The following is a 13,538-nucleotide window of genomic DNA, read 5'->3' on the forward strand; positions in this document are numbered from 1 at the left end:
AAAACATGTTAAAACATGCTCCACTTCATATTTGAGCTAGCATTTAGCACTTAAGCTAATGTTAGGCTAATAGAAGGATATGATTGATATGTACATATACTTTAAGAACTCAATTAAATTTTTTTGAAACTTATAGATCAATTTAAACTTTTGATTATCGTTTGGGACTTATGATGAATTAAACTTGAATTTATTAGCATTAAAATGGATCTCATCTTTAATGGTCTAACTTAAATGTAACGCTCCTAACCCGTATACGTTGATAAATTAGAGTTACGAAGCATTATCGGATAAAATGCAACTTAATACAGACATTTAGTAGAATTCAAATTTTTTTTTTTACATTTATGTTAAATTAGTCAAATAAGAAGTAATTATAATTATAAAATTTTACTTTAAACTTTTATAACAAAACATAACGTTTCAGTTCAGTTAAACCGTAAGAAAAATAAGCTAGTTTCATATAGCTATTAATTATATATATACAATACATTGAAGTACGACTTCCAAAATATTATCTAGCCTATACATGCCATAAGTTAAAATTTAAACGTTTTAATACCGAGATAGTTGATAGAGTGATGATCTTCACTAACGATCCCCGAGTCTGCAGCTTGGTTTTTTTTATCTATAAAACAAACGGACAAAACAATCAAAGTAAGCTTTTATAGCTTAGTAAGTTTATAGCATATCTAAAATACATATAAACGAACATATGTATAAACAATATATGCTTATAATCAAGTTCCAAACATAGTCATTAATAGCATATACTGATTTCTAATATACTTATCATTTGCATTTCATAGAATGCATATCTATGATCTTTCAAATACATATGTCAAAAACTTATATTTTTACTTATCAACTACATAAACCAAATGCACATCTATACTTTTAATCCACATGTGCCGAATGCATACATGTATATTCAATAATTTTCATAACAACCAATATATGTGCCTATTCACTAAACACAGAGATCCAAACCTTTATATGCTCATCAAATACATATAAACAAATGCTCATATACTTATCCATTATATATAACCCAAAATCATATATATATATATCAAATGCTTATAATCGCTTAATTTAACATATTCACCGGCACTTAGCCTGCTAGGCTTATAGCCTGATTCAGATCACCGGCACTTAGCCTGCTAGACTTAAAGTCCGAAATATTTCACTGACAATAAACCTGATAGGCCCTGAGCCTGAAAATCTCAATTTACAGAAATTGTAACTCATATTCGAACTATATTTGTATATAATATCCATACATAAAAATTCAGCTCAATAATTTATAAACTATATCTTTAAACCACATAGATATATAAAGATCAAATACCAAATTCAGCTAAATAATTTAATTATACATCAGAAAACTCACATATATATAACTTAATAAATTAAATTCTACTACTAAAATCTTATCATTTAACTTATATCATACCTTAAGTAATATACATTTACTAATCGAATCACTTAAATACATATATATTTCATAACCTTAAAAATCAAATCAAATAAAATATATCATACATTCGAACACTTTATTGATAATCTAAGCTAACAATTTCATACCTTTGATTCAGAACAAAAACTTATACATGTATATACATACATATTCGAAATTACATATACATACATAACATTCATACCTTTAAATATATTCAAGACTTATTTATGAGTATAAATATATATTCCAACTCACATATACATATATATAACATTCCTACCTTTAACCAAGTCCAAGGTTTTATACATGTATATGCTCATATATATATATTCGAACCTTATGTATATATATATATTATATATACCTTTGATTAAAAACAAGAATTTATACATATATATATTTTCGAACATGATACATATATATACATATCATTCATACTTAACAAAATTCAATCCATATACTTTCAATTTCAACTCATCAAAATACAATAGATATACATGCACATATACTGATTTAATAACATCAAATTGCTAATACACTTACCTCGGATATCAGCGGACAAGATCGACTATTCAATTACTTTCGTTTTCCCCCGATCCAAATCCGTTTTCTTCGTTTCTTGATCTAAACATAATCAAATTTAACCTTTTTATTCATCAAAACATTCAATTAAGTCCAAAAATACATAAATGGGTAAATTACCATTTTGCCCCTAAAATTTTACACTTTTTGCAATTTAATCCTTTTTGCACAAAACACAAAATACACAAAATTTGCCCACACTAAGCTAGGGCCAAATATTCCTTGTCTTCATACAAGTCCACACATTTCATTTATTTCACATTTTAATCCCTCAAGAATTCATTTTCACAATTTAGCTCTAATTTCTCAAATTCACTAAAAATTCAAAGACAAAATATGTTAATCTATCACATTTCTTTCATTTTTCATCATCAACTATCACAATGTTCAAGCATTCATCAATGGCACCTTTCAAAATCATCAACAATTCACAAAATTAAGGCATGGATTTTGAAGTATTCAAAGCAACGATCTCAAAAACATAAAAATTATCAAAAACCGAACTAAATCCATACCTTAATCCAAACTTGAAAGTGCCGAACCCTTAACCAGGTAAATGACTTTCTTTTCTTCTCACATTCGGCCAAAAAAATGAATAACATGCATGGCTTTTATTTTATGTTTTATTATATTAACATATTTAACTAATTTACAAAACTAACCTTAATGATTTTACTTTAATAATTAACTAACCATGTCCATAAAAGTCCACTAAAAATTTGAATGGTATAATATCAACATAAGGACCCCACATTATAAAAGCCATGGCAATATATCACTTTAACAAATTGCTAGCCACTTTTGCATTTTACGCGATCAAGTCCTTTTATAAAATCGAGCACACAAACGATAAAATTTTCACACGAAATTTTCACACAAGTAAATTCACACATAATAAACACATAAAATAATATTAAAATATTTTTTAGACTCAAATTTGTGGTCCCGAAACCACTGTTTCGATTAGGGTCAAAATCAGATTGTTCCATTAAATGTCTACTAGCATAGTTTCACGAGTCAATAGAATACCAAATCAATTAGAAAATAACTAAAAAATAACAAATGATATTTTAAGAATCTTTTTATTTTTTATATTAAATCTATAAATCCAAATAAATTCACAAATGATGAACCCAACACATCAAAATCTCAAAATTTCCATTTAAACTAAAACCTCCTTTAATTTATATGTAAATTTTTTTATAAATATATTTCAACAGAAATTTGTATATCTAGTGATAAATTAGAAGTATGAGAGGTAGCATGGACTGTGAAGCCCAGTAATGGGGTTAATAACTTGGAATGATAATTTGATAATTCCAATCAGAGCCCAAATAAATTGATTAATAACCCTTAAAAAGAGCCCTTCGAGTCTATTGCCAAAATCGAGAATATAATTATTAAACTGTTATAAATAAATATTTATTATTAAGTGGATACATTAGAAATAAAATTTATTTTATTTATATTAGTCAATAAAATTTATACTTTCTCTTTGTTATTTATTTACTAATATAAACAAAATTCATTCATCACGAAAATTCGAAAATATTTTAGCTATGGGTGGAATTTTCTTTAACAAATATATCTCTAAACATTCACACAAATGAAATTTTAGATAAAATGATAAATTTTAATTTTAAAAATTAATGGTTTAATTTACATGTAGCACTAAATTATGTCTACAGGAGAGAGATAATAGAAGAATTGATTGATCAATGATAGATGAATTTTACAAATTCAATGTCTTCAAATATAATGTCTACAAGCTTTGGTTATGTGTATATAAAATTTGTAATTGAGAAATTAGGAAATTAGACGAGGCCTTAATCGGCCTTAGTATTGATTCATTTATATGATTGATTATGATCATATATATTGATTGTAATAATAGAATTGTAACCTAATAAATATATACTTCATGTGAAAAGATTCCATGGATGTATAGCATAGTTTCTAAATCTTGCAAATCAAAATATTCTTCACAGAACTTTGTTGTTTACCAATCAAGCACCTCAAGGCCTTTGTATTTTCTTCCCTCTTTTAAGCTCTCTCGTGACTATCATACAGACTGGAATTTGGCTTCACATGCCATAAATCAACATATATAGAGAGAGAGAGAGATGTATGTATACACACACATACGTAAAATAGAGCCTTTGTCGTATCAAGAAGCTTCAAAACCCCTTGCTATAAATTAAGAGTGTTGCTTGGCATTGGATTTAGATACAAGTTCTGAGGAAAGAAAAATGGCAATGGCTAGTGAGAAACTTTTGGTGCAATGCTTGGTTGCAACATTGTTGCTTATTGCAGCGGTGGAAGGAGCTAAAGAGACGACCATCTGTAACATTCCATTGAAAAAGTTGGAGCAGTGCAAGCCGGCAGTCACCGGGGAAAATCCTCCACCGCCAACCAAGGAATGTTGTAGTTTGATAAAACAAGCCGACTTGACTTGTCTCTGCAACTACAAGGACGCTCTTCCTGCTTTCCAGATTGAACCTTCCCGTGCATTTGCATTGCCTCAGAAATGTAAATGTAAGCATGCCGTACCACCACAATGCAAGCGTAAGTTCTCAAATGAATTATATCAGTTTTCTCTTTGTTTTCATCTTTTGGTAAGATATAATCTGGATTAAATTGCTTTCTAACTGATATATTTTGTTGTTTGCAGCCTGAATCACTTCAAGTTACAGGCACAGGTGAAGATTATGAATCATGTCTGAGATATTATTTGTATTGAAACTGTTGTTAAATTTCACCATCTTTCTTCTTGTTGCAATCACTTCAATTTTTCTTCTTATTTTTCACCGATGGCTTCCTTTCAAGGCAATCATCAATCACTAAACATAAAATGGTGGCATCACCAAGAAATTAACAGCAATAATCTAAGAGAAAAAGATGAAATGGTTTGCCTATAACAATTTTCATGAAATCAGCAAGACGTTGGCTATCTAACATTCTGGCGATTAAATAAACTTCACATGAAGCACATAATTCATATCAGAAACATGTAATCAGCATTTTAAGCTTTCATTTCCTCTCAATGATTGTTGGCAAGTTTTAGTTAGTAAGTCCAACACTAGACATTTTATTTATTGGCAAGTTTTGGTTAAGTTCAACACTAGACATCTTATTTATTTTTTGCTTAGCCTAATTAGAATCCTTACCATAAAATTATTGCTATCAAAATATCTATAAATGTCAAGGTAATCCTAAAAAATATGTCTTCTCTGCTTCAAAAGAAATTAATATGCAAAGATTAAACCAACTGAAATATGAAATAATGTTTTAAAAAGGAAAAGATGAAGGTAGCTTTGTGTAGTCTAATCAAAACAATACATAATCTACTTATGTGCTACCAACTACCACCATGGTTCAATCCAACTTCCATTGTGCTGTAAAGTTTTCCATAACAGCATCAAGCCTTTACTTTGTTTTACTAGTTTTTTTATTTTTCAGTGAATCACAATAAGAGGGCAAAGCCCTAACAACAACGCAATTAGCGTGACTTAAACCCAAACCACACAACCATCAGGCCAACACACAAGGTTCTGCTTTACTAGTTTTAACTACCTAAATAAGATAATATGTAATTACTTAGCTTTTCACTCTTCTCCTCTCCTCTCCTTTCCTTTTCTTTTCTTTTGCTTTACTATTTTTAATCCAAACATGGATAATATACCAAGTTATTCCTACAAAACCTAGGGAAGCAAATTGTGTTCTTTGTTTCTTCTGTTGTTGTTGTAGCAGTGAAATATGATATATGGCTAAACTACAGGTTCTATTAAGAAGTTGAAAATTGATATAACTAATTCACCTAAGCCAATTTCAGTTCCTTCATAATCACATACAATGTCTTTGGGAGTATTAAGAGTATTTAGCTTATGCATATTAAAGAGTTGTATATATAAAAGAAAGGAATAAAAATGAAGCTAACAAATGATCATACCTACTACAAGTAGATAGGTGAGCACCATGGTGATGATTTTTCAATCGGATAAGAAAAAGAAACCTTTATGTGTTGATATATTTGAAGTTGCTACAATGTGTTAAGGGAAGTACCCATTTCTTGTAAGCCCGATTTTTAGTGGTGTCGAAAATAACTGTTTCGGAATATCATTTTTGTAAACCGAGTCTATAAATATTAATTTTTAATATTTTACGAGGCTAGTATCGTAATATATTAAAGTTCGGTCTTGTAATTTTATTGAATTGATAGTTAATTAAGGTACAATGACTAAATTATAAAAGTTTATTACTATAGATTTTTAATTGGCCAAAGGTTTAAAGATTCAAATTGTAATTAACCCAATGTCTAATTAGGCAAATAAACCATCATATTGTGATTATAGTCAACAATAGGGAATGTTAAGTTTATATATTATTAAAATTATAATTAAATTATTAAATAAATATAAAATGTATAAAATAAAAACAAATATAAGTAAAATTAAAAGAGAAAAGAATGTCATCCTTCATTTCTTGGCTTTTCGATCATTTTAAGTCCGTCGTTGTGGCATGTATATAGGTGCCATGAAGTGTATGTATCTATATGTGAATATGTATACCTGTGTAAGCTTGTTTTTACCATTACCTAGTATGTTTGAATTGAAATTTAAATGTTGTCTTGATTTGGCAATGGTTGGTGCCTAATTGAAATGATATATTTTTTTGTTGATATGTTTGAGAAATGTATGGTGTTTGAAATGGCATGCTTTGATATGGTGTAGCATTGGTAAGGCTTGAAGTTTCATAGCCAAATTGTTAGATGAAATGACATTGAATTGTTTAGGTTTGAATGGTGAGAAATGTTTGAATGGTAAGGACATGAATAATGACGCTTGAACTATTAGGCATGTTTGAATATGAATTTGGCATAGATAAGTTTAGTATTTGGTTGGTTGGTTTGGAAGACATTTGGATGATTTGTAATATTTGAACTCATTTTAAGTTGATCTTGTTTTGAATTGGTAAATGACACGCTTTAGTAAGAAATGTATGTATTTGGCATGTTCTTGAGTGATCAAATGGAATGGTCTTTAATAAGTTCAGTTGAGAGTTTTGAAATAGGTACCAAATGGTTCATTTTTATCAAAAACAGAGCCTATGTCCCAATGAGCAACATTCCTCATCGCAACATCGACTGATAGTAAGTCATGTCGCGAGTCAAGTGGCTTGAGGTCATGACGCGACAAACTGTTTGGCAATGTCACGACGTCAGTCCTGAATTTTCAAAACTTTACAATTTGGTATTATTTTGTGCTCGGGTCAACAAAAGAGCTTTCTTAAGTTCGATTGAGGCTAGAATTTGATTGCTTAACATAATGTAAATGTCTTTAATGAATAATTGTACGCTTGAGTGATTATTTTAATGTATAATTGATGGTAGTTGCTCCAGCAATGAATGTGGCATCCTGTACCTTGGACCCGGAGATCAGGTCGAGCGAGGGGTGTTCACATCCAACACCACTATGAAAAAACAACAACTTGCCATATTTGGAAGATTGATAATTTGTTGAACCAAATCTTTAGGCTATGTTGATATCACGAAATGATTCAAGTTTACCAATAAAAATTAATTCACTTGGAGAAATATATCATGAGGACCGGATCAGATCGAACATTTCAAATCCCATGGATTAAGGAAATTGGATTGGACCAAAACTTAAAGACTTATTTGCCGACAGCCCATTTTACTTTGATCATTAATATTGATCTTTAATTTGTTAACAAGTTTAAAAATCTTTATATATTTTAGAGATTGTATTGGTTTATGTACTAATTATTAAGAGCACTTATTTGTTCAGTAAGTATGTTATTTGTGAGAGTGAATTTTTTACTGTAAAACCTTTGTGTGATTGGTTTTACTATTGGGAAATGTGCCCATATTGTAGTAAACATGTAATTATTTTCTATTTATTTGAATGATGAATAAATAAAAAAAGTTAATTTCACATTTCACTGTTATGTCTTTTGTATTTTACATGCGTAACGAAATGGTGACAATTAAATATTAGCTCATTGATTGTCTAAGTTCAAACTGAAGATAAATGACATAGTAAGAACATTTACATTGTGAGAAAGACAACTTACTTTAGTAGATAATCTAAATGAGTCCGTAATCCCGTAAAAGAATCAAAGTGAGCATTTGATTCAAATACTGAAAAGGATTATTATGTCGTCTACAATTCTAATTAGGGAGATAACTAATCTTAGCTATCGGAGTAATTGACTCCATAGGTAGAGACATAGATGTATTCATTGGTAGAATGATACATTAGACTGGACTCAAGATGAATTAATTCTGAACATGTTTGTAAATTTATTCACTTGTGACATTCATGGTGTGATTTACCTAAATCCTGAGTTAGTCACTGACTATACGTATGCAACTCATGTGCTTTGATATAAGTCGAGGCTTATGCTCTAAAGATGATCGAGCCCATAGCCAATATATTGGGTACATGACTTGTGTACGGCATAACTTTACTAGTAACAGTGGAATTCATAGCTCAATTAAAGAGTTAACGTATCTTCTCATTGGTATTGTGTGGATTGATAAATATGAAACATAGCCACAGGTTACTTGTTCTCGAACAAGCAATTTATCACAGTCATTTGTTGACAGTGACCATATTAATCATTAAGAAGACACAATGGTGGTAATGAGATAAAATAAGATTGTATTGAGTAAACTGATTTAACTCAAAAAAGGAATCAATGATATCATATGATGGTAACACACACATGACAAGGTCATTGGATAAAGCAATTGGATGAATTTCTTTCGCAAAGAGTATACAATAAGGAGTTTTCAATCATGGTACTTCTTGTGGACTGACTCCATGATTAAGTAATTGTGAATTATCAGAATCATGCTTCTGAACATAATTGCAATTACTAGAGCCTAATTGTATATGTCTGATTGGTCCCTCCGCTAGCTCAACAAAAGCTCGATCGGACTGCATTTGAAACAAAAGAAAATTCTACGACTTTGGAAATAATTTAATTGAGTCGATTTATTCGATGTGAAATTAAATTAGGTGGTCGTGAGAATTGTTCAACTAGAGAATTTGATTAAAAAATTTCTTGAAAAATTAATTTGGAAAATCTAAGTAATTTTTGGAAAAATTAATTTTGATCAAGTAAAATTAAATTAATCAAATTAATTAAAATTAATATAATATTTTTGGAAATTAATTTTTAAGTCAAACAATTGGCCCAGAACTTGAAAATTGGATCTGAGATCGTTAATTGGGATTGGGAGCCCAAAATCGATACCAATACCCAAAAACTAGTCAAACCGAGCCCGATATATGAAACCAACCAACGGTCCAACCAGTGGCTAGACTGGATCGACCAAGTTGTCATTGACTTAAACTAAATCGACAACAGCTGAATAGACTCGGGGTGCCGTAAAGGTGTTGCACCTGTATTACAGGACACGACGGTGTCGGCAACTGTGACGGCGGCTGCTCGGTGGCCTGCGACAGTTGGTCTTCGGTGGTTGAGTAGTGGAAAAGTTACACTCCTACTAGGACTCTACCAGAGAATTTGATTTCAGATTAATTATTCTAAAAATAATAATATTTTAATATTAAATTTAATTTAATACTTATCTTAATAGTATTTTATTAATTTAATATTAAAGTGATTATCTTAATATTAAATTTAATTTAATATTTATCTTGTAGATAAATATTATATTAATTTAATATTAAATAATATTAAATAATATTAAATTAATATAATATTTATCTTGATTAATTTAATATTAAAGTGATTAAGTTTAATCATAGTTGAACTCTCTAAACTCTCTCTATATAAAGAGAGCCTTAGGTCATTATTTTATATACACTTGAATTAAAGAGAAAGTTGTGCAAAGAAAATTCTCTGAAGAGATTATTTCAGAAAATTTCTAGAAATATTTTTATGATTTGCAACTTGACTCAAAAGTTTAAAGAAATTGCGAAATTACTCAACTAATAATTTTTGTGAAAATTTTTCTAATTTGAAGCGAGCTCACACTCGGTAGACGGGAGTTTGAGGATAACGGAGAAGACTACTCGGCCGAAGTGCTCATCCTAGACGAATCGAAAAGGTACAATTTTGTTTAAGTGTTTATTACTTTAGATATAACAACTAAGATATTGTTTTAGAAAAAAAATTAAAAATCTGTTTTCCCTTAATTTTTTTTCCGTTGTGTTTTCCAAACCAGTGTTTCCTACATTTACAACCTAAGTTCTCAATAAGAGAATTTAGTGGTGAATGGTGTAGTATTAGACATAAAAGAGTGAGATTTCTTCACTAGTGTGTGTTAGAACTAGAATCACTAGAGATTTCTTCACTAGTGTGTGTTAGAACTAGAATAACTAGTTATGTTGTTTTCAAATATAGTGAATTCATCTCACAGAGCTAGGCTCTGTTATGTTGTCTCCTATTTTCATTGTGTTTGTCGCAGTTATAACAAAAGTGTCCACTTCTGCTCGTACTTTGTTTCTTGTAGTTTAGCAACTAGGTCAAGTCAATAATTGGTATCAGATTTTCCCACTTAACATAGTTAGTGGAGATTCTTCATGTTGTTATTTGCATGATATGGATAGATCATCAACCACTAGTCCCCTTATGTTGGATTGTGGCAAATATGCCTATTGGAAGACACATATGAAGTTATACATCAAGTCTATCATGAGAAGGCTTGGTGCTTGGTTTTTACTGGTAGAGATGGTAATGGGGCGAGGCGGGGCGAGGGCAGATATTGTTAAATCCACTACAGCTCCACAATCGACATACTCTGCTCCACTATCCACCCCACTCCACTATAGAGCACCTCCATAGATGTTGGATGCATCCATCTCCACCCTAGCCCACCCCGCTTTAATTTAATTGTTGCTACTTATATTTAATTTTTTTTTCAATTTCTTAAAGTCAATTAAATATTTAAACATAATTCTTCAAAAAATATTTAAACATAAAATATATATTTTTTAATATCACGTTATTACATTTTACCTTTTTAATAGTTTATATATACAAGGATAAAATGGTAAGTGTACATAGTGGAGCGAGTTGGAGCGGGGCAATCAATTATCATAATCACTCCATACCAACTATCCAAAAAAAAAATCCACCCCGTCTCGCCTCACCCCGCCCCACATCCACTTTTCAAATAAAAAAATTCGTTTCATTCAAAGTGGATCGGTTCAGAATCCATGGGGTGGTTTGGATTTTGCCATCCCCACTTACTGGATGAGAACCTCTTATGGTTAAAATTAAAGTTGGTAAAGTTCCCAAATATGAGCTAAAATGGACAACTGATGAAGAATGATTTGCTAATGCCAATTTAAATTTTTAAAATTTTTAAAAATTTTTAATTATTATTTTTAAAATTTTTATAATTAGGATTAAAATGAAAAATCTTGTAAACATTGATAGCTAAATTTATTGAATTTTTTTATTTATTTAAGATCAAAATCTTGCAAATCAGTCTTCTATGCCATAGGTCAATACTAGTACAAACTTTGTTGGATGAGCTATAAGAAGAGCTTAACTCATTATTATTTGACAACATGTCACTATGAAAACGAACATCTGAATTATCTTAAGTTGTTGCTTTACTATTCTGGAGCTGAGGCAAAGCTGAATCAAATCGATAGATGCCTTCATAAATGTGCCATGTCAACAAAGTATCCTCTGTTTATATGTCCTTCACAAAACAACAAGTTGGATGAAACTCAAAATAAATATTGTTATCTAGAGCAAATTGAGATACTAACAACAAGTTCTTGCACACATCAAGAACATGAAAATTCTATTGATATGTAGAATTAGATTTTGGAACTCGAGTATGTAAACTCAAAAAATCTTTGTATGGTCTAAAACAATCTCCTCGAGCTTGGTTTGAACGGTTCACTCAAGTTGTTAAAAAGCAAGGTTACTCACAAGGGCAAGTTGATCACACAATGTTCTATCGACATTCACAAAAAGGTAGATATAGTTTATGTCGATGATATCATTCTTATAGGAGATGATGTGGATGAAATAAGGCGTCTCAAGGAGCATCTAGCATTGGAGTTTGAGATCAAAGACTTGGGTCCTTTGAAATGCTTTCTTAGAATAGAAGTTGCTCGATCAAAGAAGGGTCTTGTGGTCTCTCGGAAAAAATATGTGATTGATCTTTTAAAAGAGGCTGGGATGAGTGGTTGCCGCCCAGTTGGCACACCAATTAATCCAAATGTAAAATTCGAAAATAAAGAAGGTAGATTAGTTGATAAAGGGCAATACCAAAGATTAGTTGGTAAATTAATTTACTTATCACATACAAGGCCAGACATGGCTTTTGCAGTGAGTTTAGTGAGTCAACTTATGCACTCCCCAATTGAGGAACATGAAGAAGCAGTGTTCCGAATTCTAATACTTGAAGAGTTCACCTAAAAGGGCTTATTCTTCAAGAAATCTGAACAAAGAGGAATTGAAGCTTATACAGATATAGATTGGGCAGGCTCAATAACAGATAGAAGATCTACATCAAGATACTGTACATTTGTTTGGGGAAACCTTGTAACTTGACGAAGCAAAAGCCAAAGTGTTGTGGCAAGAAGTAGTGCAGAGGCTGAGTTTAGATCAATGGCCCAAGGAATTTGTGAAATGATGTGGTTAAAAAAAATTATGGAAGAGCTGAGGAAACCAATAACTTCACCACTGAAGTTGTACTGTGATAGCAAAGCTGCCATTAGTATTGCTCACAACCCAATCCAACATGACAGAACTAAACATGTTGAGATTGATAAACACTTTATCTAAGAGAAGATTGAAGAAGGCCAAGTATGCATGCCGTTTGTTCTTTCAAAACAACAAATTGCTGACATACTCACCAAAGGGCTCTCTAAGACAAGCTTTAATTTTCTTGTAAGCAAGTTGAGCATGATTGATATATATGTGCCAACTTGATGGAGGGTGTTGAAATATGTATACATTTTAAATTTATTTAGGTAGATAAATCTTATTTAGGTAGATAAATTTTATTCATATTCTAAGAATATTTTATTTTATCTTTTAGTAATTTATTAGAATAAGAGAATTATTTTTCCAATTAAGACTCTTTTCTCTATTTAAATTCATTTTTATTAAAAGCACTCTTAAAAAAACTTTGAATAATAAATATTTTTCTTACTATCTTCTGCTTTTGCTTCCTTCTTTTTCGCTTCTTTTTATGGTAGTGTCTAATGAAAAACTTTTGTCTAATTGCTTGGTTGCAACATTGTTTCTAATTGCACAGGTGCAAGGAACTGATGAGCCAACCATGTATGTAACATTGCATTGAACAAGCTGGACCTGTACCGGCCGGTGGTCACACGGAAATATCTCGGCAACAACACCACAATGCAAGGGTAAGTTGGTCCTTAAATAAAACAGTTTCTGACAGATTCAAAAATGAATTATCTCAGTTTTCTCATTGTTCTCATCCTTGAATTAAGATAAAAACTGGGTTAAA

At 30.6% G+C, this 13,538-nt stretch overlaps 1 protein-coding gene across 1 annotated transcript; it reads left to right on the plus strand.

The window, feature by feature from the left end:
• Window positions 1–3,988: 3,988 nt before the first annotated feature.
• On the plus strand, window positions 3,989–4,823 carry LOC107921980 (putative lipid-transfer protein DIR1). Its single transcript, XM_041087032.1, has 2 exons — window positions 3,989–4,609; window positions 4,716–4,823. Exons 1-2 carry the CDS (start codon window positions 4,294–4,296, stop codon window positions 4,718–4,720), a joined length of 321 nt encoding a protein of 106 aa, XP_040942966.1. The 5' UTR covers window positions 3,989–4,293; the 3' UTR covers window positions 4,721–4,823.
• The last annotated feature ends 8,715 nt before the right edge of the window (window positions 4,824–13,538 follow it).

Source organism: Gossypium hirsutum, chromosome D01 (assembly GCF_007990345.1).
Source record: "Gossypium hirsutum isolate 1008001.06 chromosome D01, Gossypium_hirsutum_v2.1, whole genome shotgun sequence".
In the NCBI taxonomy this organism is placed as follows: domain Eukaryota; kingdom Viridiplantae; phylum Streptophyta; class Magnoliopsida; order Malvales; family Malvaceae; genus Gossypium; species Gossypium hirsutum.

Coding starts and splice junctions, on each gene's coding strand:
- LOC107921980 (XM_041087032.1), top strand. CDS start 4,294: ATGGCAATGGCTAGTGAGAAACTTTTGGTGCAATGCTTGGTTGCAACA.